The sequence below is a fragment of the Melanerpes formicivorus genome, unplaced genomic scaffold, assembly GCF_026170545.1.
Source record: "Melanerpes formicivorus ecotype bairdi unplaced genomic scaffold, bMelFor1.0.p_v2 SCAF_137, whole genome shotgun sequence".
Lineage (NCBI taxonomy): Eukaryota > Metazoa > Chordata > Aves > Piciformes > Picidae > Melanerpes > Melanerpes formicivorus.
The window spans coordinates 977,083-1,001,139 of record NW_027142489.1 but is presented as its reverse complement, the minus strand read 5'-3'; the positions used below and the strand labels follow the sequence as shown (position 1 = coordinate 1,001,139).

General features: G+C 66.2%; 2 protein-coding genes across 2 annotated transcripts in view; one reads left to right on the top strand and one right to left on the bottom strand.

Annotated features, from left to right (window-relative positions):
* Positions 1-842: 842 nt before the first annotated feature.
* Positions 843-5,895, top strand: LOC137456801 (C-C motif chemokine 17-like). Its single transcript, XM_068168423.1, has 3 exons — positions 843-1,050; positions 3,822-3,927; positions 4,958-5,895. The coding sequence occupies exons 1-3, from the start codon at positions 984-986 to the stop codon at positions 5,046-5,048; spliced, it is 264 nt and encodes an 87-aa protein (XP_068024524.1). The 5' UTR covers positions 843-983; the 3' UTR covers positions 5,049-5,895.
* Positions 5,896-6,056: 161 nt separating this feature from the next.
* The window catches only part of HYDIN (HYDIN axonemal central pair apparatus protein), a 130,497-nt gene continuing 112,496 nt past the window's right edge, over positions 6,057-24,057 (bottom strand). Inside the window, exons 50-64 of the mRNA XM_068168409.1 lie at positions 23,103-23,268; positions 22,662-22,809; positions 21,304-21,511; positions 20,420-20,641; positions 19,285-19,454; positions 18,911-19,109; positions 17,446-17,604; positions 14,914-15,194; positions 13,757-13,976; positions 13,234-13,446; positions 12,031-12,194; positions 11,065-11,215; positions 8,473-8,652; positions 7,791-7,970; positions 6,057-6,860 (exon numbers count right to left, since the gene is read on the bottom strand). Coding sequence (XP_068024510.1) covers positions 6,399-6,860; positions 7,791-7,970; positions 8,473-8,652; positions 11,065-11,215; positions 12,031-12,194; positions 13,234-13,446; positions 13,757-13,976; positions 14,914-15,194; positions 17,446-17,604; positions 18,911-19,109; positions 19,285-19,454; positions 20,420-20,641; positions 21,304-21,511; positions 22,662-22,809; positions 23,103-23,268 — 3,123 coding nt within the window. The 3' untranslated portion in view covers positions 6,057-6,398. The remainder of the gene's footprint in view (positions 6,861-7,790; positions 7,971-8,472; positions 8,653-11,064; positions 11,216-12,030; positions 12,195-13,233; positions 13,447-13,756; positions 13,977-14,913; positions 15,195-17,445; positions 17,605-18,910; positions 19,110-19,284; positions 19,455-20,419; positions 20,642-21,303; positions 21,512-22,661; positions 22,810-23,102; positions 23,269-24,057) is intronic.

Sequence of the window (24,057 nt, the reverse complement as noted above, 5' to 3'; positions counted from 1 at the left end):
TTGCTTCCACCTTTCTTCTCCAAAAAGCCTCCCCCAGGGCTTGCCTCACCCCCAGGCCACAGCCAGGACCCCTCCTCTGCTCCCACACATCAGCAGCATCACCCCACAGGGCTCCCTGCCACCTCCTCAGCCCCTCCTTGCAGGCTGCCTCTGCCTCTCTCCTCCCTGGGGGGCAGAGCTCTCCCTGGCAGCCTGGCACCCAGCAGTGCTGCGTGGTGCTGCCACCAGAGGCTCTGCCACCTGGCCTCAGGCCCCCTCGGGGGGCTGGGATGAGGCTCTTGAGGTGGTGCCAGGGTTTGCCCCAGCTGCCTGCAGGAATGTCCCCTCCAGGCACTGCTGACCTCAAGCCTTCAACTCTCTGATTCAGTCAGGCCTGGGCTCTCCTCAGCCACTCCTCTTCTGCAGCCTCATCTCTTCCCCTCCAAAAACCACCCAGCCAAAGCACCTCTGCCCCTGCTGCTCTGGGGGGGTCCCTCCTGCTTTGCTGCAGTGTGGCATTTGCTGCCAGACAGCATTCTAGCCCATCCCCTCCCCTCCCAGCCCACCCCCTCCTCTCCCCTTTCTTCATCCCTGCTCTTGTCCTCACCCCCTCTTCATCCCTCTCCCTTTCCCCATCCCTCTGCAGCCTGAGGGCTGAGCTCTGCCCTCCCCAGCAGGCAGTTTCTGATCCTCTTCCAAGGGTACATTTCAGTTCCTCCCAAGCCCCCCAGCAGCCTCTGGAGCTCTTCTGCAGAAAGCAGAAGTGGCTGCTCCGTGCCTGGGGCTCTCCCACCCACCACAGGACCTGCCCTCCCCCCCCACCTCCTGCCAGAAGCCTGCCCAGAAATCCCCAGCCCCTGGGAAGGAGGCTTCTGAGAACACCTCTGGAGTGCCTGGAAGGCTGCTGGGCGTGGGAGGCATGGGGGGACAAAGGATGGCCTGGGGAGACCCAGAGCCACAGACAGGAGGCAGAGGAAGGAAGGAAGAGCCCTGCCACGGCCACCATGCTCCCTGCAAGGACTCTGCTGCTGCTTGGCCTCCTCCTCACCTGCTGCCTGCAGCAGGCCACAGGTATGGCACCTCCTGGGCCACCACTGGGGCTGGGGGCTTGGGCTTCCCACTGGGGATGAGCTGCTGGAGAGGGCAGGCAGGGGAGCCCAGCAGGGGATGGGGATGGTGGCAGAGTCACAGCAGGGCAGGGCTTGGAAGGCAGCTCTGGAGCTCCCCCAGTCCAAGCCCTGCCCCAGCAGGGCACCCCCAGCACAATGCCCAGGGGCACAGTGCCCAGGGGGGGTTGGAAGCTCTCCACACCAGGAGACTCCACAACCTCTCTGGGCAGCCTGCTCCAGGCTCCAGCAGCCTCACCCCAAACAACTTTCTCCTCCTGGGTGCCAGTCTGTGCCCTCTGCCCCTTGGCCTGGCCCTGGGCACCCCTGAGCAGAGCCTGGCACCTCCACCCTGCCCCCCACCCCTCAGATATTTACAGACCTTGATCAGATCTTCTCTTAACCTTCTCCAGGCCAAACACCCCCAGGGCTATCAGCCTCTCCTCCCAGCATCCTCATAGCCTCCCCTGGGGCTCTCTCCAGCAGCTCCCTGGAGGGCAACCCCCTGGCTAGGGCAGGGCATGGCAGAGGGGTGCAGGGACAGGGAGGGCAGGGGGGTTGCTGGGGATGCCCTCAGCAGTGCCAGCCCTGGGGAGATGCCCCAGGAGCTTGGAGAAGAAGCTGGCAGCAGCTCCCCAGGGCTCAGCTGGGTGCAAGCAAGAGCTGGGAGAGGGGAGGAAGGGGAAGGGGGGAACATGTTCGGAGCCTCCCAAAACACCTTGCAGGCTGCAGCCTCACACTGGAACCCCCAACCCCGGGCCCCGGCCCCCCGAGCAGCACAAGCTCGCTGTGCCCTCCGGCAGCTGCAGCCCTGCGGGCTCCGGGGGCGCCATCGGGACCAGCTCTCTGCCGGCTGCCCCGAAAGGACCTGCAGCCCTGCCGCGGGATGCTGCGGAGGCTGCTGCGGAGCTCCGGCCGGGCACGGAGCCTGCACCGGCATCTGCTGGCGGTGCCAGGAGCGGCACGGCGCTGGCAGGGGTGCTGAGCACGGCGCTGGCAGTGGGGCTGAGCACGGCGCTGCCAGGGGTGCTGAGCACGGCGCTGCTAGGGGTGCTGAGCACGGCGCTGGCAGTGGGGCTGAGCACGGCGCTGGCAGGGGTGCTGAGCACGGCGCTGGCAGGGGTGCTGAGCACGGCGCTGGCAGTGGGGCTGAGCACGGCGCTGGCAGGGGTGCTGAGCACGGCGCTGGCAGGGTGCTGAGCACGGCGCTGGCAGTGGGGCTGAGCACGGCGCTGCCAGGGGTGCTGAGCACGGCGCTGCCAGGGGCGCTGAGCACGGCGCTGCCAGGGGTGCTGAGCACGGCGCTGGCAGGGGGGCTGAGCACGGCGCTGCCAGGGGCGCTGAGCACGGCGCTGGCAGTGGGGCTGAGCACGGCGCTGGCAGGGGTGCTGAGCACGGCGCTGGCAGGGGGGCTGAGCACGGCGCTGGCAGGGGTGCTGAGCACGGCGCTGGCAGTGGGGCTGAGCACGGCGCTGGCAGTGGGGCTGAGCACGGCGCTGCCAGGGGTGCTGAGCACGGCGCTGGAAGTGGGGCTGAGCACGGCGCTGCCAGGGGTGCTGAGCACGGCGCTGGAAGTGGGGCTGAGCACGGCGCTGGCAGGGGTGCTGAGCACGGCGCTGGCAGGGGTGCTGAACACGGCGCTGGCAGTGGGGCTGAGCACGGCGCTGGCAGGGGTGCTGAGCACGGCGCTGCCAGGGGTGCTGAGCACGGCGCTGGCAGTGGGGCTGAGCACGGCGCTGGCAGGGGTGCTGAGCACGGCGCTGGCAGTGGGGCTGAGCACGGCGCTGGCAGTGGGGCTGAGCACGGCGCTGGCAGGGGTGCTGAGCACGGCGCTGCCAGGGGTGCTGAGCACGGCGCTGGCAGTGGGGCTGAGCACGGCGCTGGCAGTGGGGCTGAGCACGGCGCTGGCAGGGGTGCTGAGCACGGCGCTGGAAGTGGGGCTGAGCACGGCGCTGCCAGGGGTGCTGAGCACGGCGCTGGAAGTGGGGCTGAGCACGGCGCTGGCAGGGGTGCTGAGCACGGCGCTGGAAGTGGGGCTGAGCACGGCGCTGGAAGTGGGGCTGAGCACGGCGCTGGCAGTGGGGCTGAGCACGGCGCTGGCAGTGGGGCTGAGCACGGCGCTGGCAGGGGTGCTGAGCACGGCGCTGGCAGGGGTGCTGAGCACGGCGCTGGAAGTGGGGCTGAGCACGGCGCTGGCAGTGGGGCTGAGCACGGCGCTGGCAGGGGTGCTGAGCACGGCGCTGCCAGGGGTGCTGAGCACGGCGCTGGAAGTGGGGCTGAGCACGGCGCTGGCAGTGGGGCTGAGCACGGCGCTGGCAGGGGTGCTGAGCACGGCGCTGGCAGTGGGGCTGAGCACGGCGCTGGCAGGGGTGCTGAGCACGGCGCTGGCAGGGGTGCTGAGCACGGCGCTGGCAGGGGTGCTGAGCACGGCGCTGGCAGTGGGGCTGAGCACGGCGCTGGCAGTGGGGCTGAGCACGGCGCTGCCAGGGGTGCTGAGCACGGCGCTGGCAGGGGTGCTGAGCACGGCGCTGGCAGTGGGGCTGAGCACGGCGCTGGCAGGGGTGCTGAGCACGGCGCTGCCAGGGGTGCTGAGCACGGCGCTGGAAGTGGGGCTGAGCACGGCGCTGGCAGTGGGGCTGAGCACGGCGCTGGCAGTGGGGCTGAGCACGGCGCTGCCAGGGGTGCTGAGCACGGCGCTGGCAGTGGTGCTGAGCACCTCTCCCTCTGCCCTTGCAGGCTACTCCCCGCCCCTGGAGTGCTGTGACCGATACGCAGCGAGGCCAATCCGGCACCCGCGGAGCTTCTACCGCACGCCCCGGGGCTGCTCCCTGCCGGCCGTGGTGTGAGTGCAGGGAAGGGGCTGGGTGGGAAGTGACTTCGGAGCTCAGCCAGCTCCAGCCCCCTGCCATGCCCAGGGACCCCTCCCCCCAGCCCAGGCTGCTCAAGGCCTCATCCAGCCTGGTCCTCAGCACCTCCAGCCAGGGGGCAGCCACAGCCTCCCTGCCAACCATTCCTTCCTCCTCTCCACTCTCCCTCTGCCCTCTCCCAGCTCCAAGCCATTCTCCCTGCTCCTGCCACTCCCAGCCCTTGCCCACAGTCCCTCCCCAGCTCTCCTGGAGCCCTTCAGCTCCTGCAAGGTTGCTCTGAGCTCTGCCTGCAGCCTTCTCTCCTGCAGGCTGCACAGCCCCAACCCTCCCAGCCTGGCCCCACAGGGGAGGCTCTGCAGCCTCTCAGCATCTCTGGGGCCTCCTCTGGAGCCTCTGCAGCAGCTCCAGGTCCTCCTTGTGCTGGGGGCCCCAGGGCTGGAGGCAGTGCTGCAGGTGGGGGCTGAGCAGAGCAGAGCAGAGGGGCAGAATCCCCTCCCTGTGCTGCTGCTCTCCCTGCTCTGGCTGCAGCTCAGCACTCAGCTGGCTCTGGGCTGCCAGGGCCCACTGCTGGCTCCTGGGCACTTTGCCACCCCCAAGGCTGGAGGCAGTGCTGCAGATGGGGGCTGAGCAGAGGGCAGAGTCCCCTCCCTGTGCTGGCTGTGGCCACACTTGCTCCAATGCAGCCCAGGACACTATTGGCACTCTGGGCTGCCAGGGACCACTGCTGCCTCATTTCTAGCACCTCCCCCACCAGCAGGTTGTACCCCAGGCCTTGTCCCCCCCAGCACAACGCCACAGGAGCTCCATGGGGGGAGTGGAGGAGAAGAGGACTTGGGGCTGGTGCTTGCTGCTGACGCTCTGAGCTGGGGCAGGGCACCAGGGGATGCACCTGAGGAGGGCACAGGCTACTGGGAGATGGCTTCCCAGGCTCCACGCTGCAGGCAGCGAGCAGCAGGGCAGGGCAGGGAGCTTGCTTCATGCCTGTGCCCTTCCCTCTCCCTGCAGGATTGTGGCTGCCGGCGGGCAGGAGATCTGCGCTGACCCCGGGAAGCTCTGGGTGAAGAAAGCCTTGAAAAGGCTTGGAAGGAGAAAGTGAAGCCCTCCACTGCCCTCCACTGCCCTCCACTGCCCCCCACCTGCCCTCCAACACCTGCCCTGCCCTCTGAGGCCTCTCATCTGCAGAGGTTGCTCCCTACCAGGAGAGGCTGAGAGCCCTGGGGGTGCTTAGTCCTCTGCTCTGCCCTGCCCTGGGGAGGCCACAGCTGGAAGACTGCCTCCAGCTCTGGGCTCCCCAGCTCCAGAGGGACAGGGATCTGCTGCAGAGAGGCCAAGGGAGGGCTCCAAGGCTGCTGAAGGGACTGCAGCACTGCCTGGGCAGGAGAGGCTGAGAGCCCTGGGGGGGTGCAGTGTGCAGAGGAGAAGGCTGAGAGGGATCTGAGCAATGTCTCTCCAGAGCTGAGGGCTGGGGGGCAGGAAGGGAGGCACAGGGCCAGCCTCTGCTCACTGTGCCCTGGGGGAGCACAAGAGGCAAGGGCTGGAAACTGCAGCCCAGGAGCTTCCAGCTCAGCAGGAGGAAGAACTTCTTGGCTGGGAGGCTGCCAGAGGCCTGGAGCAGGCTGCCCAGAGAGGTTGTGGAGTCTCCTGCTCTGGAGCCTTCCCAGCCCTGGCTGGATGTGTTCCTGTGCCCCTGGGCTGGGCTCTGTGCTCCTGCTCTGGCAGGGGCTGGCACTGGGAGCTCTCCAGAGATCCCTTCCTGCCCCTGGCACCCTGGAGCTGTGACCCTGCTGCATGGGCTGCAGCCTGGTGGCCTCTCAGAGGTTTGGGAAGCCCTTTCTGCCCAGCTCCCTGCCAAGCCCAGACCTGGCTGGGGGAGCTGGCTGCCAGCTCAGGTACCCTCAAGCCTCAAAGCTTTCCTTTGATCCTTCCATGGTGCACTTAATGGCCTCCAAAGGTCCCTTCCAGCCCCTGGCATCCTCACAGCACCTCTCCAAAGGGCTGTTCCACGTTGGCACAGCTGGCACCAGCCCAGGTGCCAGGGTGGCACAGCCAGCTGGCATCCAGGGCCCTCCTGCCCCCACTGCCCTGCCAGGGCTGTGCCCATTTGTAATAAAGACTCTCTGCCACCAGCTGCTCTCAGAACTCCTCTTGATTCTTCAGCCCAAGGAGCAGAACCTGCCAGGCCATGGCCTGGGCTGCCCAAACAACTCCCATGGTGTGGCCTGGAGCAGGCACTGCATGGCCATGGGGGGTGGAGGGGCTGCACTGGGAGGGGGAGAATGGGGTCAGGGGCCAGGGACCCACAGGTGAGGCTGCCCTTAGCCAGAGGTCCTTCCAGCACCCTGGAGAACAGCAGCTTGAGCTCATGGAGGACTCCTCCTGCCCGCTCAGCACAGCCCTGGCGACCCCCAGGGCACCACCCCCTGCCCCCGAGGGCCTTCCCAGGAGCTCACTTGCTGGGGGGAAGGCCCTGGAGGTAGTAGACCCAGGAGACACTGGGCTCCCCCCGGGGGGTCACCACCATCCTGCTGCTGGCAGGGGTGGCACCTTGGAAGGAGAGGTGGAGGAGGGTGGTGGCCTTGGCAGGCAGGCTCTCAGGGCCCCTGACAGTGAAGCCTGGGTGCTCCACCTGGTACTGGAAGGCCATGGGCTGCTGGAAGATGTTCTGGAAGGGGATGGGCAAGGTGCTGCCAGCCCTGATGGGGAAGGGGCCCTGGGGCTTGGGTGGGAGGGCGAGGCCCAGGAGGGGGATGCTGTGCTCCGTGCCGAGGGCAGAGGAGAGCTGCAGGGTGGCCTGGGCTTCCCCCAGCTGGCAGGGCTCAAAGGTCACCTCCAGGCTCAGCTCTGAGCCCCCTGGGCTGGCAGGGCTCACACTGAGGCTTCTCTGTGTCTGGAAGGCAGCAGAGTTGGTCTGCAGAGGGGAGAGAAGAGACCGGGGGGGGGCAAAAAGAGCAGAGCAGCAGCTCAGCAAGAAAGCAGTGGTGCCCCTCCAGCAGGCTGGGCAAGGTCCCTTTCCCTTCCCTGCCACTGCACCTGCTGGGTGCCCACCTCAGGGGCTGCCCACATGCCCCCAGCAGCTCCAACCCAGCCCCCAGAGCCCCTGGACCCAGCTCCAGCCCAGGCACTATGGCACCTGCTGGGTGCCCACCTCAGGGGCTGCCCACATGCCCCCAGCAGCTCCAACCCAGCCCCCAGAGCCCCTGGACCCAGCTGCAGCCCAGGCACTATGGCACCTGCTGGGTGCCCACCTCAGGGGCTGCCCACATGCCCCCAGCAGCTCCAACCCAACCCCCAGAGCCCCTGGACCCAGCTGCAGCCCAGGCACTATGGCACCTGCTGGGTGCCCACCTCAGGGGCTGCCCACATGCCCCCAGCAGCTCCAACCCAACCCCCAGAGCCCCTGGACCCAGCTGCAGCCCAGGCACTATGGCACCTGCTGGGTGCCCACCTCAGGGGCTGCCCACATGCCCCCAGCAGCTCCAACCCAGCCCCCAGAGCCCCTGGACCCAGCTCCAGCCCAGGCACTATGGCACCTGCTGGGTGCCCACCTCAGGGGCTGCCCACATGCCCCAGCAGCTCCAACCCAGCCCCCAGAGCCCCAGAACCCAGCCCCAGCAGCAGCCCAGGCTGCAGGAGCAGCTCTAAGGAGGGCAGCAGGGCAGAGGAAGTCCTGCTGGGGCCAAGCCCAGGGTGGGTGGCAGAGCCCTGAGTCCCCATGGCCACCTCTGCTTGTGCCAGGCCAGGCTGGAGGGGCAGGGTTGGAGAGGGCTGGTGGTGGGCAGGGGAGCCTGGTGCCAGGCAGGGGAGCCTGGTGCCCACAGGAGGAGCAGGCTGGGCTCACCTGCAGCTGGTACTGAGTCTTGTGCTGGGCATAGCTCCTGAGGGTGGTGCTGATGGTCTGCCTGGAGCCCAGCGTGGTGCAGAAGCGGAGGGGCTGCTCTGCCCTGCTCCTGGAGGCTCCCAGCAGGCACCCACTGCCCTCAGCCACTGCCAGGGGCTGGCAGTCCAGGACAAGGGCAGCCTGGCAGGAAGGAAGGGAACAAGCCAAAGCTCAGGGAGAGGAGGAGGAGGAGGAGGAGGAGGAGGCAGGGCCCAGGAGGAGGCAGAGCAGGGCCTGCTGCACTCACAGTGCTGGAAGGCAGCCCAGGACCCTCTCCATGGAGCACAGGAAGGGACCTCTGGAGGTCACCCAGCCCAAGCCCCTGCCAGAGCAGAGCACCCAGGGCAGGGCACCCAGAACACATCCAGGGGGGGTTGGAAGCTCCCCCAGACAAGGAGGACTCCACAGCCTCCCTGGGCAGCCTGCTCCAGGCTCCAGCAGCCTCACAGGGACAGAGTTTCCCTCCTGTTCCCAGGGCACCTCCTCTGCTCCAGCTGGCACCCAGGGGATGCCACTGCGGGTGGAGGGGGTGGTGGAGGGGGAGAGTCACCCTTGGAAAGAAGCCCCCAGGTGGTTCCTGCCCCTTGAGCCCCCAGGCAGGCTGCAGGGCAGGGGCCCAGAGCTGGCTGAGCCTTGCTCCTACCTGTGGGGGTGGAGGGAGGCTGAGGCGCGGGGGCAGGGGCTTGGCCACCCTGGCACTGCAAGACACTCTCTGCCCAAGAGCTCTGCTCACTCCCACAGTGCTGGGGGGCCCTGCAGGGGTGGCCTTGAAGGTCACCAGGTAGAACAAGTACTCCTTGGTCACCTCGTTGAGGAAAGTCACCTGGAGGAGAGGAGGAGAGGACAGGGCTGGAGCCTGCCCCCTGCAGCCCTGGCCCTGGGGGCAAGGAGCCACAGGAAGAGCTGCTAGAGAGCTCAGAGCTCAGCCAGCTCCAACCCCCTGCCATGAGCAGGGACCCCTGCCCCCAGCCCAGGCTGCTCAAGGCCTCATCCAGCCTGGTCCTCAGCACCTCCAGCCAGGGGGCAGCCACAGCCTCCCTGGGCAGCCTGTGCCAGGCTCTCCCCAGCCTCCCTGCCAACCATTCCTTCCTCCTCTCCACTCTCCCTCTGCCCTCTCCCAGCTCCAAGCCATTCTCCCTGCTCCTGGCACTCCCAGCCCTTGCCCAGAGTCCCTCCCCAGCTCTCCTGGAGCCCTTCAGCTCCTGCAAGGTTGCTCTGAGCTCTGCCTGTAGCCTTCTCTCCTGCAGGCTGCACAGCCCCAACCCTCCCAGCCTGGCCCCACAGGGGAGGCTCTGCAGCCTCTCAGCATCTCTGGGGCCTCCTCTGGAGCCTCTGCAGCAGCTCCAGGTCCTCCTTGTGCTGGGGGCCCCAGAGCTGGAGGCAGTGCTGCAGGTGGGGGCTGAGCAGAGCAGAGCAGAGGGGCAGAATCCCCTCCCTGTGCTGCTGCTCTCCCTGCTCTGGCTGCAGCTCAGCACTCAGCTGCCTCTGGGCTGCCAGGGCCCAGTGCTGGCTCCTGGGCACTTTGCCACCCCCTGGCACCCCCAAGGCCTTCTCCTGCAGGCTGCTCTCAGCCACTCCACTGCCCTGAGCCGGCTGCAGGACCTTGCAGCAAGCACTTCTCCTTGCTGTGCTGTTCCAGCTCCTCCAAGTTCAGCACCCTGCCTCCAAGGGTGGCCAGAAGCAGCCAAGGGGGCAGCCAAGCCCAGGGCTCATGGCTGGGACCTGCACTGCACCTGGGACTGCCCTAACTGCCTGCTGCCTCCAGCTCACCAAGGTCCTGGCCCAGAGGAGGAGGCTCCAGGAAGGTCAGAAGCTCCCTGGGCAGCCCTCAGAGACTGTCCCACGAGTGGGTGTGTGGAGAGCCCAGCCCCTACCCACACCTGCTCTGCAACCCCACCCATAGGCACAGGGGGGAGTGGAGCAGGCCTGGAGCTTCTCAGTGAGCACACAGCACCCTGAGGGGTCCCACAGCACTCTGAGGGGTCTCACAGCACCCTGAGGGGTCCCACAGCTCACCCTGAGGGGTCCCACAGCACCCTGAGGGTCCCACAGCTCACCCTGAGGGGTCCCACAGCTCCCTGAGGGGTCCCACAGCATCCTGAGGGGTCCCACAGCTCTTCCTGAGGGGTCCCACAGCTCCCTGAGGAGTCCCACAGCATCCTGAGGGGTCCCACAGCTCCCTGAGGGTCCCACAGCACCCTGAGGGGTCCCACAGCTCCCTGAGGGGTCCCACAGCTCTCCCTGAGGGGTCCCACAGCACCCTGAGGGGTCCCACAGCTCACCCTGAGGGGTCCCACAGCTCCCTGAGGGGTCCCACAGCTCCCTGAGGAGTCCCACAGCATCCTGAGGGGTCCCACAGCTCTCCCTGAGGGGTCCCACAGCACCCTGAGGGGTCCCACAGCTCACCCTGAGGGGTCCCACAGCTCCCTGAGGGGTCCCACAGCTCCCTGAGGAGTCCCACAGCATCCTGAGGGGTCCCACAGCTCTTCCTGAGGGGTCCCACAGCTCCCTGAGGGGTCCCACAGCTCCCTGAGGAGTCCCACAGCACCCTGAGGGGTCCCACAGCTCACCCTGAGGGGTCCCACAGCTCCCTGAGGGGTCCCACAGCTCCCTGAGGAGTCCCACAGCATCCTGAGGGGTCCCACAGCTCTCCCTGAGGGGTCCCACAGCTCCCTGAGGGGTCCCACAGCTCCCTGAGGAGTCCCACAGCATCCTGAGGGGTCCCACAGCTCTTCCTGAGGGGTCCCACAGCTCCCTGAGGGGTCCCACAGCACCCTGAGGGGTCCCACAGCTCCCTGAGGGGTCCCACAGCACCCTGAGGGGTCCCACAGCATCCTGAGGGGTCCCACAGCTCTTCCTGAGGGGTCCCACAGCTCCCTGAGGGGTCCCACAGCACCCTGAGGGGTCCCACAGCTCCCTGAGGGGTCCCACAGCACCCTGAGGGGTCCCACAGCTCCCTGAGGGGTCCCACAGCACCCTGAGGGGTCCCACAGCTCTCCCTGAGGGGTCCCACAGCACCCTGAGGGGTCCCACAGCTCACCCTGAGGGGTCCCACAGCTCCCTGAGGGGTCCCACAGCTCCCTGAGGAGTCCCACAGCATCCTGAGGGGTCCCACAGCTCTCCCTGAGGGGTCCCACAGCTCCCTGAGGGGTCCCACAGCTCTCCCTGAGGGGTCCCACAGCTCTCCCTGAGGGGTCCCACAGCCCCCTCAAGGGTCCCAGAGCTCCCACTTCACCTTGGTGTTGAAGACCCCTTCTGTGTAGGAGAGGAAGGTGAGCTTGTAGTCCCTCCTGGCAGAGCCTGGCACCTCCAGGGCCTCCAGGCCCTTCAGCACAGGGCTGCTCTCCAGCTTCTCAGGCTGCAGGATGTCCACCAGCACCAGGAACCTGGGGGAGGAGGTGGGGAGCAGGTCAGCAGGTAGGGCTCCCATGGGGGTGCATTGTGTGGGGACTGCAGGGGCCCTCTCCTCCTCCTCCTCAGCCCCTCAGGCAGAGGGAGGAAGCTCTCAGCCACCTGGGAGGACAGCTCTGCAGGATGTGGAGGGAGTCCTTGGCCAGCCCTGAGCAGAGCCTGGCTCCAGCCCTGCACAGCTTGATCCCCCTCGGGCTGCTGTGCTCCCAGCTGCCTCAGCTGTGCTCCCAGGGAGCTCTTCCCCTGCCTGCAGCAGCTCTGTGCCTCTGGGCTGGACTCTCTGCAGCAGCTCCCTGAGCTCCTGCTGGGCCTGAGGGGCCCAGAGGTGGCCTGGGCAGGGCAGGGCAGAGGGGCAGGAGATCCTCTCTGACCTACTGACCTCAGCCCTTTGAAGGGCTCCAGGATGCCCTTGGCCCTCTGGGCCACCAGGGCACCTTGCTGGCTCAGCCAGGACCCTGCCAGTATCTGCACCTGGGCCACCAGGGCACCTTGCTGCCTCAGCCAGGACCCTGCCAGTATCTGCACCTGGGCCACCAGGGCACCTTGCTGCCTCAGCCAGGACCCTGCCAGTATCTGCACCTGGGCCACCAGGGCACCTTGCTGGCTCAGCCAGGACCCTGCCAGTATCTGCCCTGCATTTCCCCTCCCTCCCCTCGGGTGAGCTCAGGCAGGGGCAGGAAGCCTGCAGGGGGGTGAGGGCCAGGCCAGCCCCGGCCGCTGGGGGGGCAAGGCTCAGGGGCAGGGCAGAGCTCCCCTCCCGCAGGCGCCGCGGGGCAGGCCCCAGCCTCACCTCTGGGCGCTGCTCAGCCAGTTGCAGACAGGCAGCAGCTGGGTGTGGGAGCTCCTGCAGGGCACCTCCCGCCGGATGCTGCCCGAGCAGCCCGGGGGCGCAGCCGTCCCCCGCAGCAGGAAGCACAAGCCCTCCCCGTCGGGCAGGGGGAAGAAGATGGAGCCCTGGCAGACAGGAGGCAGGCTGGGGCAGCTCTCCTGGCACAGCCTGCAGCCAGGCCCCGGCTCCTGAGCGCCGCGGGCCCGGGGGCTGGGGCAGAGCTGGGATGAGAATCCTGAGCCACAGAGGCAGGCAGCTGGGAGGGAAACCTCAGGCAGCAAGAAGCAGACCCAGCTCAAGCCCAGCCAGCTGCCTCCAGCACAGCCTCCCCCTGCCTCACCTGAGGACTTCCCAACCTGTTCCTCAACCTGGGCTGCCCCAGCAGGGTCCAGAGAACCCCAGAGCTGGCAGGGCTGGCAGGGACCCCAGGGCTCAGGCAGCTCCAAGCCCCTGCCATGGGCAGGGACACCTCACACCACAGCAGGTTGCTCACAGCCACCTCCAGCCTGGCTGCAAACACCTCCAGGCATCAGGACTGGGGGGGATGGAGCCAAAGGAGAAGTGGGGAGCTGGAGCTTGGCTGTGAGGAAGAAGTTGTTGGGCAGGAGGGTGGTGAGAGCCTGGCCCAGGCTGCCCAGGGAGGTGGTGGAAGCCTCCTGCTGATGCCTGGAGGTGTTTGCAGCCAGGCTGGAGGTGGCTGTGAGCAACCTGCTGTGGGGTGAGGTGTCCCTGCCCATGGCAGGGGCTTGGAGCTGGCTGAGCCTTGGGGTCCCTGCCAGCTCTGGGGGTCTGTGATCCCCTGCACACTGCCAAAGGGCTCCAGAGCAGGGCAGTGGTGCCAGCAGTGGTGGTGCCCAGGACTTGGGGGGGTCCCTGTGCAGCCCTCCCAGCTCAGCATGGGGGTGTCTGACACCCTGGGCTGCAGGGGCAGGCACCAGGAGCTGGACAGAGCAAAGGCAATTCCCTGCCCCTGCAGACTCCCAGCCCTCCGGGGGGGGGACAGGCAGTGGGCAGTGGAGCTCCCCCCGGCACCTCTAAGCCACCAGGACCCCCAGCTGCCAGCAGGGACCCCACAGGGCACTTCCAGCTGGGGGAGGGGCTCCAGAGGTCACCCTGGCACCCAGAGCAGGGGGAGGGCCACAGTGCTGGGCAGGCCTCACCCACCTGATGCTTCTCGCTCTCAGAGCTCATGGTGAGGGGGCTGTAGGTGAGCACGTAGGGCTTCTGCTGCTGACTGGCCTCCAGATGGAGCCATCGGGGCCCCTGCCAGTGCTCCCCCTCCAGGAGAGGCTGCAGGGTCCAGGGCAGGTCGCTGGGGTTGGACAGGAGGATGGTTCGGCTCTGCTGCCCACGAACCTCACAGGCAAAGCACAGAGTCTGCAACACAGGAGCACAGAGCTGCCCTCTCCTGCCCTGCCTGCCTGCTCCCACACAAGAGCTGCTCCTGGGGCACCAAGGAGCCCTCTTCTCCCTTCTCCTATGGCAGGGGGCTTGGACTGGAGGATCTCCAGAGGTCCTTTCCAACCCCTACCATCCTGTGAGCTGTGATTCAGCAGTGGAGGAGCTCGGGGGCACTGGGGGGGATCCTGCCCAGCACCTTCCTCAGCTCTCTGGGAGGCACAGGAGGGTTCTGCAGTGCCTGTGGTGCTGGGGGCAGGGGCAGGGGCTGGGGGACAGCTCTGGTTACCTCTTTGGCCACAGGGTCCTGCAGGCAGCAGCCCTCCAGCGACAGCAGCAGGGGTTCCCCACCCTGGATGGAGCACTGCAGCCCCTGGCACCGGATGGAGTGGCTCAGCCTGGAGGGCCTGAAGGTCACAACCAAGGGCACCTCTGTGCCTGGGCTGATGTGACCTTCAGTGGGGCTGATGGAGAAGTCTGGCTTGAAGCTCTTGAGGTCCCACTTGAACCTTGGCAAGGGAAGGAGGAGGACAAGGAGAGATTAGCAGCTGGGAGGCTGCCAGCACAGCCTGCTGCTCCCCAGCCTCTCCTGGGCAGCCTGGGCCAGGCTCTCACCACCCTCCTGCCCAACAACTTCTTCCTCACAGCCAATCTCCAGCTCCCCACTTCTCCTTTTGCTCCAGCCCCCCCAGGCCTGTCCCTCCCTCACCCCCTCCAAAGTCCCTCCCCAGCTTTCCTGCAGCCCCCTGCAGCTCCTGGAAGGCCACCAGAAGCTCTCCCTGGCGCCTTCTCCTCTGCAGCCTGCACAACCCCAACTCTCTCAGGCTGTGCTCAGAGCAGAGCAGCTCCAGCCCTCTGCTCAGCCTCCTGGCCCTGCTCTGGACACCTTCCAGCCCCTCCAGAGCCTTCCTGGCACAGAGGCTGCAGAGCTGGGCACAGAGCTGCAGCTGTGGGCTCAGCAGAGTGGAGCAGAGAGGCAGAATCCCCTCCCTGGCCCTGCTGGCCACACTTCTGCTGCTGCAGGTTGTCCTGGGCCCAGCTCTGCAGCCTGCCCAGGTCCCTCTGGATGGATCCCTTCCTCCCAGCCTCTCCAGGTCCCTCTGCAGGGATCCCTTCCCCCCAGCCTGCCCAGGTCCCTCTGCAGGGATCCCTTCCCCCCAGCCTGCCCAGGTCCCTCTGGATGGATCCCTTTCCCCCCAGCCTGCCCAGGTCCCTCTGGATGGATCCTTCCCCCCAGCCTCTCCAGGTCCCTCTGGATGGATCCTTCCCCCCAGCCTCTCCAGGTCCCTCTGCAGGGATCCTTCCCCCACCTCTCAGCCACACCTCACAGGGTGGTGCTGAGGGTGCACTCAGTGCCCCTCTCCACGTCAGCAGCAGGGATGCTAAGCCAGCCTCAGGCTGAGGCAGGTTCAGGAGCTGCCCGGCCGGGGCGCAGCCCTGCCTCACCTGGCCGCCCTCTCTCCCGTGTTCCTCATGGCGATGCGCCGCCAGCCACAGCCCTGCCGCACCACGGCGCCGAAGCTGAGCTGCTGCTGCTCCAGGCTGACCTGGGGGCCCTGGCAGGAGCCCTGCACCACGAAGAGGCAGCGGCCCAGGCCCCTGCACTCCAGCATCACCTCCTGTGTGAAGGGCCCCAGGCGGCGGCGCGGGGCGAAGGTGACCTCCACCCTGCGGCTGCCCCCTGCGGCCTCCAGCCTCAGCTCCCTGCTGGGGCTCAGGCTGAGGACCTGTCCAGAGGGAAGAGTGGAGCCTGCACAGCTGCACTTCGAGCTTCCAGCTCCTCTTCTTGCCCACCATAGGGGGCCCCAGGGCTACTCAGGCCCTGGGCAGGCAGCCCTGGGTAGCAGCTGTGTGGCCCTCACCCCCAGGAGCAGCTGCTGCCCATCGTTAGGCTCTGGGGCTGAGTCTGCAGCCCAAGGGATGCCGAAGCAGAAGGCCTTTGGCTTTCATCTCCTGGGCACCACATCTGCCCTTTGCTCTTGGGGCAGCCCAGAGCAGCAATGGAGCTGGCTGGGGGAGAAGCTGCCCCTGGGCACAAGCAGAGAGGTGCCAGGAGCCCCCCAGACACTGCCAGACCTCTGCTGCCTTTGTCTTGCTGCAGCTTTTCATTCCTCCTCCTTGCTTTCCAGTTTCCCACTCTCCAACACAGGCAGTGTGGCCCTGGAGTACAGCTGGATGGAGGCTGTGGAGCAGCAGAGGGCAGGGAGCTGCCCTGAGGAGCTGCTGGAGGGTGAGGGCCTGGCTCTGTGTGGCACCTGGGCCTGCCTGGCTCTGCCAGCTGAGGGCTGGGGAGAGGACCAAGCCCCTGCTCCCCCAAACATCCATTGCTTACTCAGCCCTCTGCAGTCATCTTGGGGTGGGCAGCAGGAGCAGGGCAGGGATGGGGCCCCTGGAATGGGCACTGGGGAGGCCTCAGCTTGAGCCCTGGGCTCAGTTCTGGGCTCCTGACTGCCAGCAGGAGCCTGAGGAGCTGCAGCAGGGCCAGGGAAGGGCAAGGAAGGTGGGGAAGGGTCTGGGGGAGAGGGCTGGGGAGGAGCAGCTGAGGGCCCTGGTGGTGGTGGGGGGTTTGGTGTGGGGCAGAGGAGGCTGAGGGAGACCTCCTTGCTCTCTGCAGCTCCCTGGGAGGAGGCTGCAGCCAGCTGGGGTTGGGCTCTGCTCCCAGGGACAGGCCAAGGGGAAACAGCTGCAGGCTGCCCCAGGGCAGGTTTGGGTTGGCCATGGGCAACAATTCCTCCCTCAAAGGGCTGCCAAGGCCTGGCCCAGGCTGCCCAGGGCAGTGGTGGAGTCTCCATGGCTGGAGCTGTGGTGCTGAGGGCCAGGGGCTGGTGGTGCCCTGGCAGGGCTGGGGCTGGCTTGGACTCCAAGATCTCAAAGAGTCTCTTCCAAGCAAACTGATTCTGTGATTCTGTTTCCCTGTTTGCTGTGCATCTGCTCCTGGGGAGCTGCCCTCCATCTGCCAAAGGGATTTCCTGTGAGCTCCCAGGGAGCTGCAACTCTTGATCTGTAAAGATCCCCTTCGCACACCTCACACCCATGGCCACATCCTGAGGTGTCTGAAAGGGCTGGGGGGAGCTGCACCTTCTCCTCATTCCAGGCTCTTAGGGCAGTCCTGGCACCCAGCTCAGGTGAGACATTGCAAAAGGTGGAGCAGCCCCAGGGCAGGCCAGGAGAGCAAAGAGGACAGCACAGAGTCACCACCAGCTGCAGCTCCCAGCCAGCTCCCTGCAGACATCCCTTAGAGCCACAGAAGCAACCAGGTTGGAGAAGCCTCAGAGCTGATCCAAGTCCAACCTCTCACCCAACCCCTCCTGGCAGCTCAGCCATGGCTCCAAGTGCCACATCCAAGCCTCCTTTGAACCCCTCCAGGGGTGGGGACTCCACCACCCCCCTGGGCAGCACATCCCCAGGGCCAATCTCTCTTGCTGGGGAGAATTTCTTCCTCACCCCCAGCCCAAACCTCCCCTGGCACAGCTTGAGACTGTGTCCTCTTGTTCTGGTGCTGGGTGCCTGGGAGAAGAGCCCAACCCCCACCTGGCTACAGCCTCCCTTCAGGGAGTTGGAGAGAGCAAGAAGGTCTCCCCTGAGCCTCCTCTTCTGCAGGCTAAGCAACCCCAGCTCCCTCAGCCTCTCCTCACAGGGCTGTGCCCCAGACCCCTCCCCAGCTTTGTTGCCCTTCTCTGGACACCTTCCAGCCCCTCAGTGTCCTTCTCAACCTGAGGAGCCCAGAGCTGGACACAGGCCTCAAGGTGTGGCCTGAGCAGTGCTGAGTCTGTACTAATCACCTCCCTGCTCCTGCTGGCCACACTCTTCCTGACCCAGGCCAGGATGCCCTTGGCCTTCTTGGCCTTCTGGGCACACTGTTGGCTCCTGTTCAGCTGCTCTCCACCACTACCCCTAGGTCCCCTTCTGCCTGGCTGCTCTCAGTTGCTGTGCCCTGAGGCACAACAAAGTGCTCTCCAGGGAAGGAAGTGACCTTACCCCAGGTTCCTGCAGCTCTGGTGTGGTGGACTTGAGACTGAGCTTAAAAGTGAGGGGAGCAGCACTGGTGTTAGCTATGGTGACCACCTTCTTCACCACCTGCCCCTTGGAGAGGGCTCCCAGCTTCACCACCTTGCCTGGAGGATCCACCACATCAACCTGAGGCAGGAGGGATGGAGGTAAAGGGAAAGGAAAGGAGGAGCAAAGGTTCAAACGAGAAGGAGGAGCAGAGGTCCCAGGGGAGGAGGAGCAGAGGTCCCAGGGGAGGAGGAGCAAAGGTGCCAGGGGAGGAGGAGCAAAGGTTCCAGGGGAGGAGGAGCAGAGGTCCCAGGGGAGGAGCAGCACAGGTGCCAGGGGAGGAGGAGCAGAGGCCCCAGGGGAGGAGGAGCAGAGGTCCCAGGGAAGGAGGAGTAGAGGTGCCAGGGGAGAAGGGGCAGAGGTGCCCGGGGAGGAGGAGCAGAGGTGCCAGGGGAGGAGGAGCAGAGGTCGCAGGGGAGGAGGAGCAGAGGTCCCAGGGAAGGAGGAGCAGAGGTCCCAGGGGAGGAGGAGCAGAGGTGCCAGGGGAGAAGGGGCAGAGGTGCCAGGGGAGGAGGAGCAGAGGTCGCAGGGGAGGAGCAGCACAGGTGCCAGGGGAGGAGCAGCACAGGTGCCAGGGGAGGAGGAGCAGAGGTCGCAGGGGAGGAGGAGCAGAGGCCCCAGGGGAGGAGGAGCAGAGGTCCCAGGGGAGGAGGAGCAGAGGTGCCAGGGGAGGAGGAGCAGAGGTCCCAGGGGAGGAGGAGCAGAGGTCGCAGGGGAGGAGGAGCAGAGGTCCCAGGGAAGGAGGAGTAGAGGTGCCAGGGGAGGAGGAGCAGAGGTGCCAGGGGAGGAGGAGCAGAGGTCCCAGGGGAGGAGGAGCAGAGGTGCCAGGGGAGGAGGAGCAGAGGTGCCAGGGGAGAAGGGGCAGAGGTGCCAGGGGAGGAGGAGCAGAGGTGCCAGGGGAGAAGGGGCAGAGGTGCCAGGGGAGGAGGAGTAGAGGTGCCAGGGGAGGAGGAGCAGAGGTGCCAGGGGAGAAGGGGCAGAGGTGCCAGGGGAGGAGGAGTAGAGGTGCCAGGGGAGGAGGAGCAGAGGTCCCAGGGGAGGAGGAGCAGAGGTCGCAGGGGAGGAGGAGCAGAGGTCCCAGGGAAGGAGGAGTAGAGGTGCCAGGGGAGGAGGAGCAGAGGTGCCAGGGGAGGAGGAGCAGAGGTCCCAGGGGAGGAGGAGTAGAGGTGCCAGGGGAGGAGGAGCAGAGGTGCCAGGGGAGGAGGAGCAGAGGTCCCAGGGAAGGAGGAGTAGAGGTGCCAGGGGAGGAGGAGCAGAGGTGCCAGGGGAGGAGGAGCAGAGGTCCCAGGGGAGGAGGAGCAGAGGTCCCAGGGGAGGAGGAGCACAGGTGCCAGGGGAGGAGGAGCACAGGTGCCAGGGGAGGAGGCCCCCTGGGGTTTGTTCTGACCTTCATCTCCACTCCTCTTCCTCGCACCTCCACGCTCTGCTGGCAGAGGCCATTGATCTCAAAGGGGATGAGCTCCTGGTAAGATCCCACCTCCCTGGGACTGAAGGTGATGGGCACCTCCACTGTCCCCCCTGGCTGCAGGATGCAGCCTGGGCACTCCACCTGCAGCTGAGCAGTGCTGGGGAAGGAGCAGGCCAGGCTGGCAGGAAGCACAGCAGAGAGGAGCAGAGGTGTCACAGGGCTGTGTGTGCTCAGGTGGCAGCTACCTGGGGGGGACTCTCCTGTCCCCTCTGCCTCCACCCTCAGGGCTGAGGAGGATGAGGAGCAGGCCTGTGTTAAGTGAAGGCCCAAAGGAGAGCAGGGAGAAGACCTACCTGAGGTCTCTGTCTGCCTTGTTGGTGATGAGGAGGGTCTGGGTGGCAGGCAGCAGCCCAGGCTGGGACAGGAAGCAGGCCCCAAAGTTGAGCCTGGTGGTGGAGAAGTGGACCCTGGGCACCACCACAGTGGCCAGCAGCACACAGGTGAAGGTGGGACCCTTGCTGATCTGCTGAGGAGAAAGGCAGTGAGAGGGCAGCTGAGGAGCTGGGAAGCACCACTGCAAAGAGCAGAGCTGCTGGGGGAAGAGGCTGGAGGGCAGCTGGCTGCAGTGGCAACGAGGGAAGGCAGGAGACAAGGGAGCCCAGAATGGAAGGAGGTGGAGGGCTGGGGCTGAGAGGGGCTTTGGGAGGGTTCTGGCCCTGCTTTGTGCTGTCACAGCTGTGCCATATGCTGGCAGGAGCTTGCTGAGCTGTGGAACCCAACTCAGCAGGGGGCTGGCAAGGAGAAACAGCTCCAGCTCCTGCTCCAGCTCCTGCTCCTGCTCCTGCTCCTGCTCCAGCTCCTGCTCCAGCTCCTGCTCCAGCTCCTGCTCCAGCTCCAGCTCCAGCTCCAGCTCCAGCTCCATCTGCATGGCCGTGCAGCAGATGAGGCCAGACTGAGAGCCCTGGGGCTGAGAGCCTGGAGCAGAGCAGCCCCAGGGGGCAGCTGAGCAATGCTCAGCAAGAGCTAAAGGAGCTGTGGGGAGCAAGAGGCTGGGGCCAGGCTCTGCTCAGGGGTGCCCAGGACCAGGCCAAGGAGCAGAGGGCACAGGCTGGCACCCAGGAGGAGAAAGTTGTTTGGAGGTTGTGGAGTCTCCTGGTGTGGAGAGCTTCCAACCCCCCTGGGCACTGTGCCCCTGGGCATTATGCTGTGGGTGCCCTGCTGGAGCAGGGCTTGGGCTGGGGGAGCTCTAAAGGTCCTTTCCCACCCTGCTGGGATCCTGTGCCCTGCCCACCCCCTCAATTAGAGCTGTGTCCTGCCACAGAAGTGCTCCCAGGGTGGTCCTGGATGAGCACTCCTGGAAAGCTTCAGCTCAGGAGCTGCCAGCAGGATCCTCCCTGCCCCACGGAGGCTCTCTAGGGCTGGAGCTTTAGCTCTGGCCAGGCCAAGCTGCTGTGAGGGGAAGGGCCCAGAGGCAGCCTGGGGGCCCACCTGCAGCACCAGTTCCACATCCCTTAAGGAGCAGATCCTCTGGGGATGGAAAGCCAGCTGGGCCTCTGCTGTGCCCTCTGCCTGCACAGTGCCCAGCTGGGGGCTGATGCTCAGCAGCTCCCTGCAGGCTGCAGGCCCACGCAGCTCCCAGCTGAAGGTGAGGCTGAACCTGCCGCGGTTGCAGATGGTGAAGGTGTGCTTGGTGCCCTCGTGCAGCTGGACCTGGGGGGGGCAGCTGGTGAGGGGGTGGGGAGGGGGCTGCAGCACACCCAAGCGCAGCCAGCCCTGCCAGTGACCTTCCTGGCATGATCCTCCAGCTTCCAGCTGCTGACCTGCATGGGAGAGCCCCACAGGAGCACTTCCCTTCCCTCTCCCCTTGCTCACCACCAGCCCTTCCCTCTCCCCTTGCTCACCACCAGCCCTTCCCTCTCCCCTTGCTCACCACCAGCCCTTCCCTCTCCTCTTGCTCACCACCAGCCCTTCCCTCTCCCCTTGCTCACCACCAGCCCTTCCCTCTCCCCTTGCTCACCACCAGCCCTTCCCTCTCCTCTTGCTCACCACCAGCCCTTCCCTCTCCTCTTGCTCACCACCAGCCCTTCCCTCTCCTCTTCCTCACCACCAGCCCTTCCCTCTCCTCTTGCTCACCACCAGCCCTTCCCTCTCCTCTTCCTCACCACCAGCCCTTCCCTCTCCTCTTGCTCACCACCAGCCCTTCCCTCTCCTCTTCCTCACCACCAGCCCTTGCTCACCACCAGCCCTTCCCTCTCCCCTTGCTCACCACCAGCCCTTCCCTCTCCTCTTCCTCACCACCAGCCCTTCCCTCTCCTCTTGCTCACCACCAGCCCTTCCCTCTGCTCCCTAGGGTTGGCTCAGGGGCTGCTCACCTCCCTGAGGTCGATGATGTTGGGCTGCTGTGTGCTGAGCTGGGTGAGGTGGCCCTGGCTGTCCTCTGCCTGCACTGCCACAGCCATCCTGTAGCCAGTGGCCTTAATGTTCAAGGAGAGGGGCTGGGGCTTCCTCTTGACATCACACCTGAGGTTGAAGACCACCTCTCCCTCCTCCCTTGGGGTGAAGGTGACTGTGATGGGAAGCCTGGGGAGAGAAGATCTTTCCTTGGCTTCCCCTCTCCAGCTCCTTGGCTCCACAGGGCAGCTGTGCAGGGCGTGTGGGGAAGCCCTGGGAGGTCCCAGGAGCTCCACTCTGCCCTTGAGGGCTTTCTGCTGTGCTGAGAAGTGCTCAGGCTGTGATGGCCTCGTGGAAGGAAGAGGGCACAAGATGAAGGCAGCAGGCCCTGAACCGAGGCAGATCTCTCCTACTGCCCTGCAGCTTGGGTCAGGAGCCCACTGCTGGCCCAAACACAGAGGGGGCCACTCCTGGAGACCCCCAGTGCTGTAGGACAGCAGCAACATCCCACTTGGGAGCAGGAATCCAACATGGACAGCAAGTTCCCCATGAGCCAGCAATGTGCTCTTGTGGCCCAGGGCCCTGGGGGCAGCCAGCAGAGTGTGGCCAGCAGGGCCAGGGAGCTTCTCCCTCTGTTCTGCCCTGGGCAGACCTCCCCTGGAGTCCTGTGTCCAGCTCTGGGCTCCCAGCTCAGGAGGGACAGGGAGCTGCTGGGCAGAGCCCAGGGCAGGCTGCAGAGCTGCTGAGGGGCCTGGAGCAGCTCTGGGAGCAGCTGAGGCTGAGAGCCCTGGGGCTGAGCAGCCCCAGAGGGGAGCTGAGCAATGCTCAGCAAGAGCTAAAGGAGCTGTGGGAGGCAAGAGGCTGGGGCCAGGCTCTGCTCAGGGGTGCCCAGGGCCAGGCCAAGGGGCAGAGGGCACAGACTGGCACCCAGGAGGAGAAAGTTGTTTGGGGTGAGGCTGCTGGAGCCTGGAGCAGGCTGCCCAGGGGGGTTGTGGAGTCTCCTGGTGTGGAGAGCTTCCAACCCCCCCTGGGCACTGTGCCCCTGGGCATTGTGCTGGGGGTGCCCTGCTGGGGTAGGGCTTGGGACTGGGTAGGCTCCAGAGCTCCTTTCCAGCCCAACCCTGCTGGGCACCCTCTGGGCACCTCCAAACTGCCTCTTGGCCACTTCTGCAGGCAGTCTCTGTGTAGTTTCTGGGAGGTGACCAAACCCAACCAAACTCCAGAGGTCTGAGGAACTCTCCCTCCCCAGCTGAGCCCCAGAGCAGCTGCTGCAGGCTGCTGCTCCCTTGCAGGCTGCAGCAAGCCACAGCTCAGCCTCCCGGGCCGGGGTCTGCCCTACCTGGCAAGGGCCGCGATGGAGCCTGCCAGGGGCTCCACCTTCAGGCAGCTGCTGGAGCCCTCTGCGAAGAGGGAGCTGGCTCTGAAAGCAAAGCTGAAGGCTTCCTTCTCACCGTTGATCATCATGATGCTCTGCTGCACCTCCTGGCCTGAGCAAGGGCACAAAGCAGCTGCTGAAAGCCTTCTGCTGCCCAGGCAGCGGGCAGCGAGGGCACTGCCTGCAGGCTGCCAGCCTGGAAACCTCATGCTGAGCCCTGAGCTGCCCTGGCTCATCCCCAGAGCCTCTGCTGGGGCCAGCCCCCAAGCCTTTGCCCCCTCCCTGCCACGCACCTTCCTCCCTTCCCCTCCCCTCCCTTGCTGTGCCAGGAGCTGCAGCCCTCCAGTGCCTCCCCCCGGAGCCTGCTGGGAGGCCTGGGGTGGGCCAGCTGGGGGCAGGGGTCACCTATCAGCAGCAGCTGCAGGTTCAGGTGGCTTCTCTCCAGGGCCACCAGGGGGTCGCTGGCGTTGCCCAGCAGCAGGAAGGGGACCGAAACCTCCTGCTCAGGGATTGTGAAGAGCCAGAGGGACTCCGTGGTGCCCAGATGCCAAGGCACGAACTCAAACTTCACCTGGGAGGGGGGAAGAGCAAAGAGCAGGGTCAGGGGAGGGGAGAGGGGGTTGGGGTTGCTGGCTACACCCCCAAGAAAGCCCAGGAGCTCCCATGGTCAGTGGCTGTGAGCTCAGAGATTTCCCCCTGCACCCCACCCCAGACCCCTCCCCAGCTTTGTTGCCCTTCTCTGGACACCTTCCAGCAGCTCAACCTCTTTCCTAACCTGAGGAGCCCAGAGCCGGACACAGGACTCAAGGGGTGGCCTGAGCAGTGCTGAGCACAGGGCAGGATGAGCTCCCTGCTCCTGCTGGCCACACTGCTCCTGATGCTGGAAGGTGTCCAGAGAAGGGCAGTGAGGCTGGGGAGGGGTCTGGGGCACAGCCCTGTGAGGAGAGGCTGAGGGAGCTGGGGTTGCTTAGCCTGGAGAAGAGGAGGCTCAGGGGAGACCTTCTTGCTCTCTCCAGCTCCCTGCAGGGAGGTTGTAGCCAGGTGGGGGTTGGTCTCTTCTCCCAGGCAGCCAGCACCAGAACAAGAGGACACAGTCTCAAGCTGTGCCAGGGAAGGTTTGGGCTGGGGGTGAGGAAGAAATTCTCCCCAGCCAGAGAGATTGGCCCTGGGGATGTGCTGCCCAGGGGGGTGGTGGAGTCCCCACCCCTGGAGGGGCTCAAAGGAGGCTTGGATGTGGCACTTGGAGCCATGGCTGAGCTGCCAGGAGGGGTTGGGTGAGAGGTTGGACTGGATGAGCTCTGAGGTCTTCTCCAGCCTTAGTGACTCTGTGATTCTTTGACTTCAGTCCCACCACTGCCTT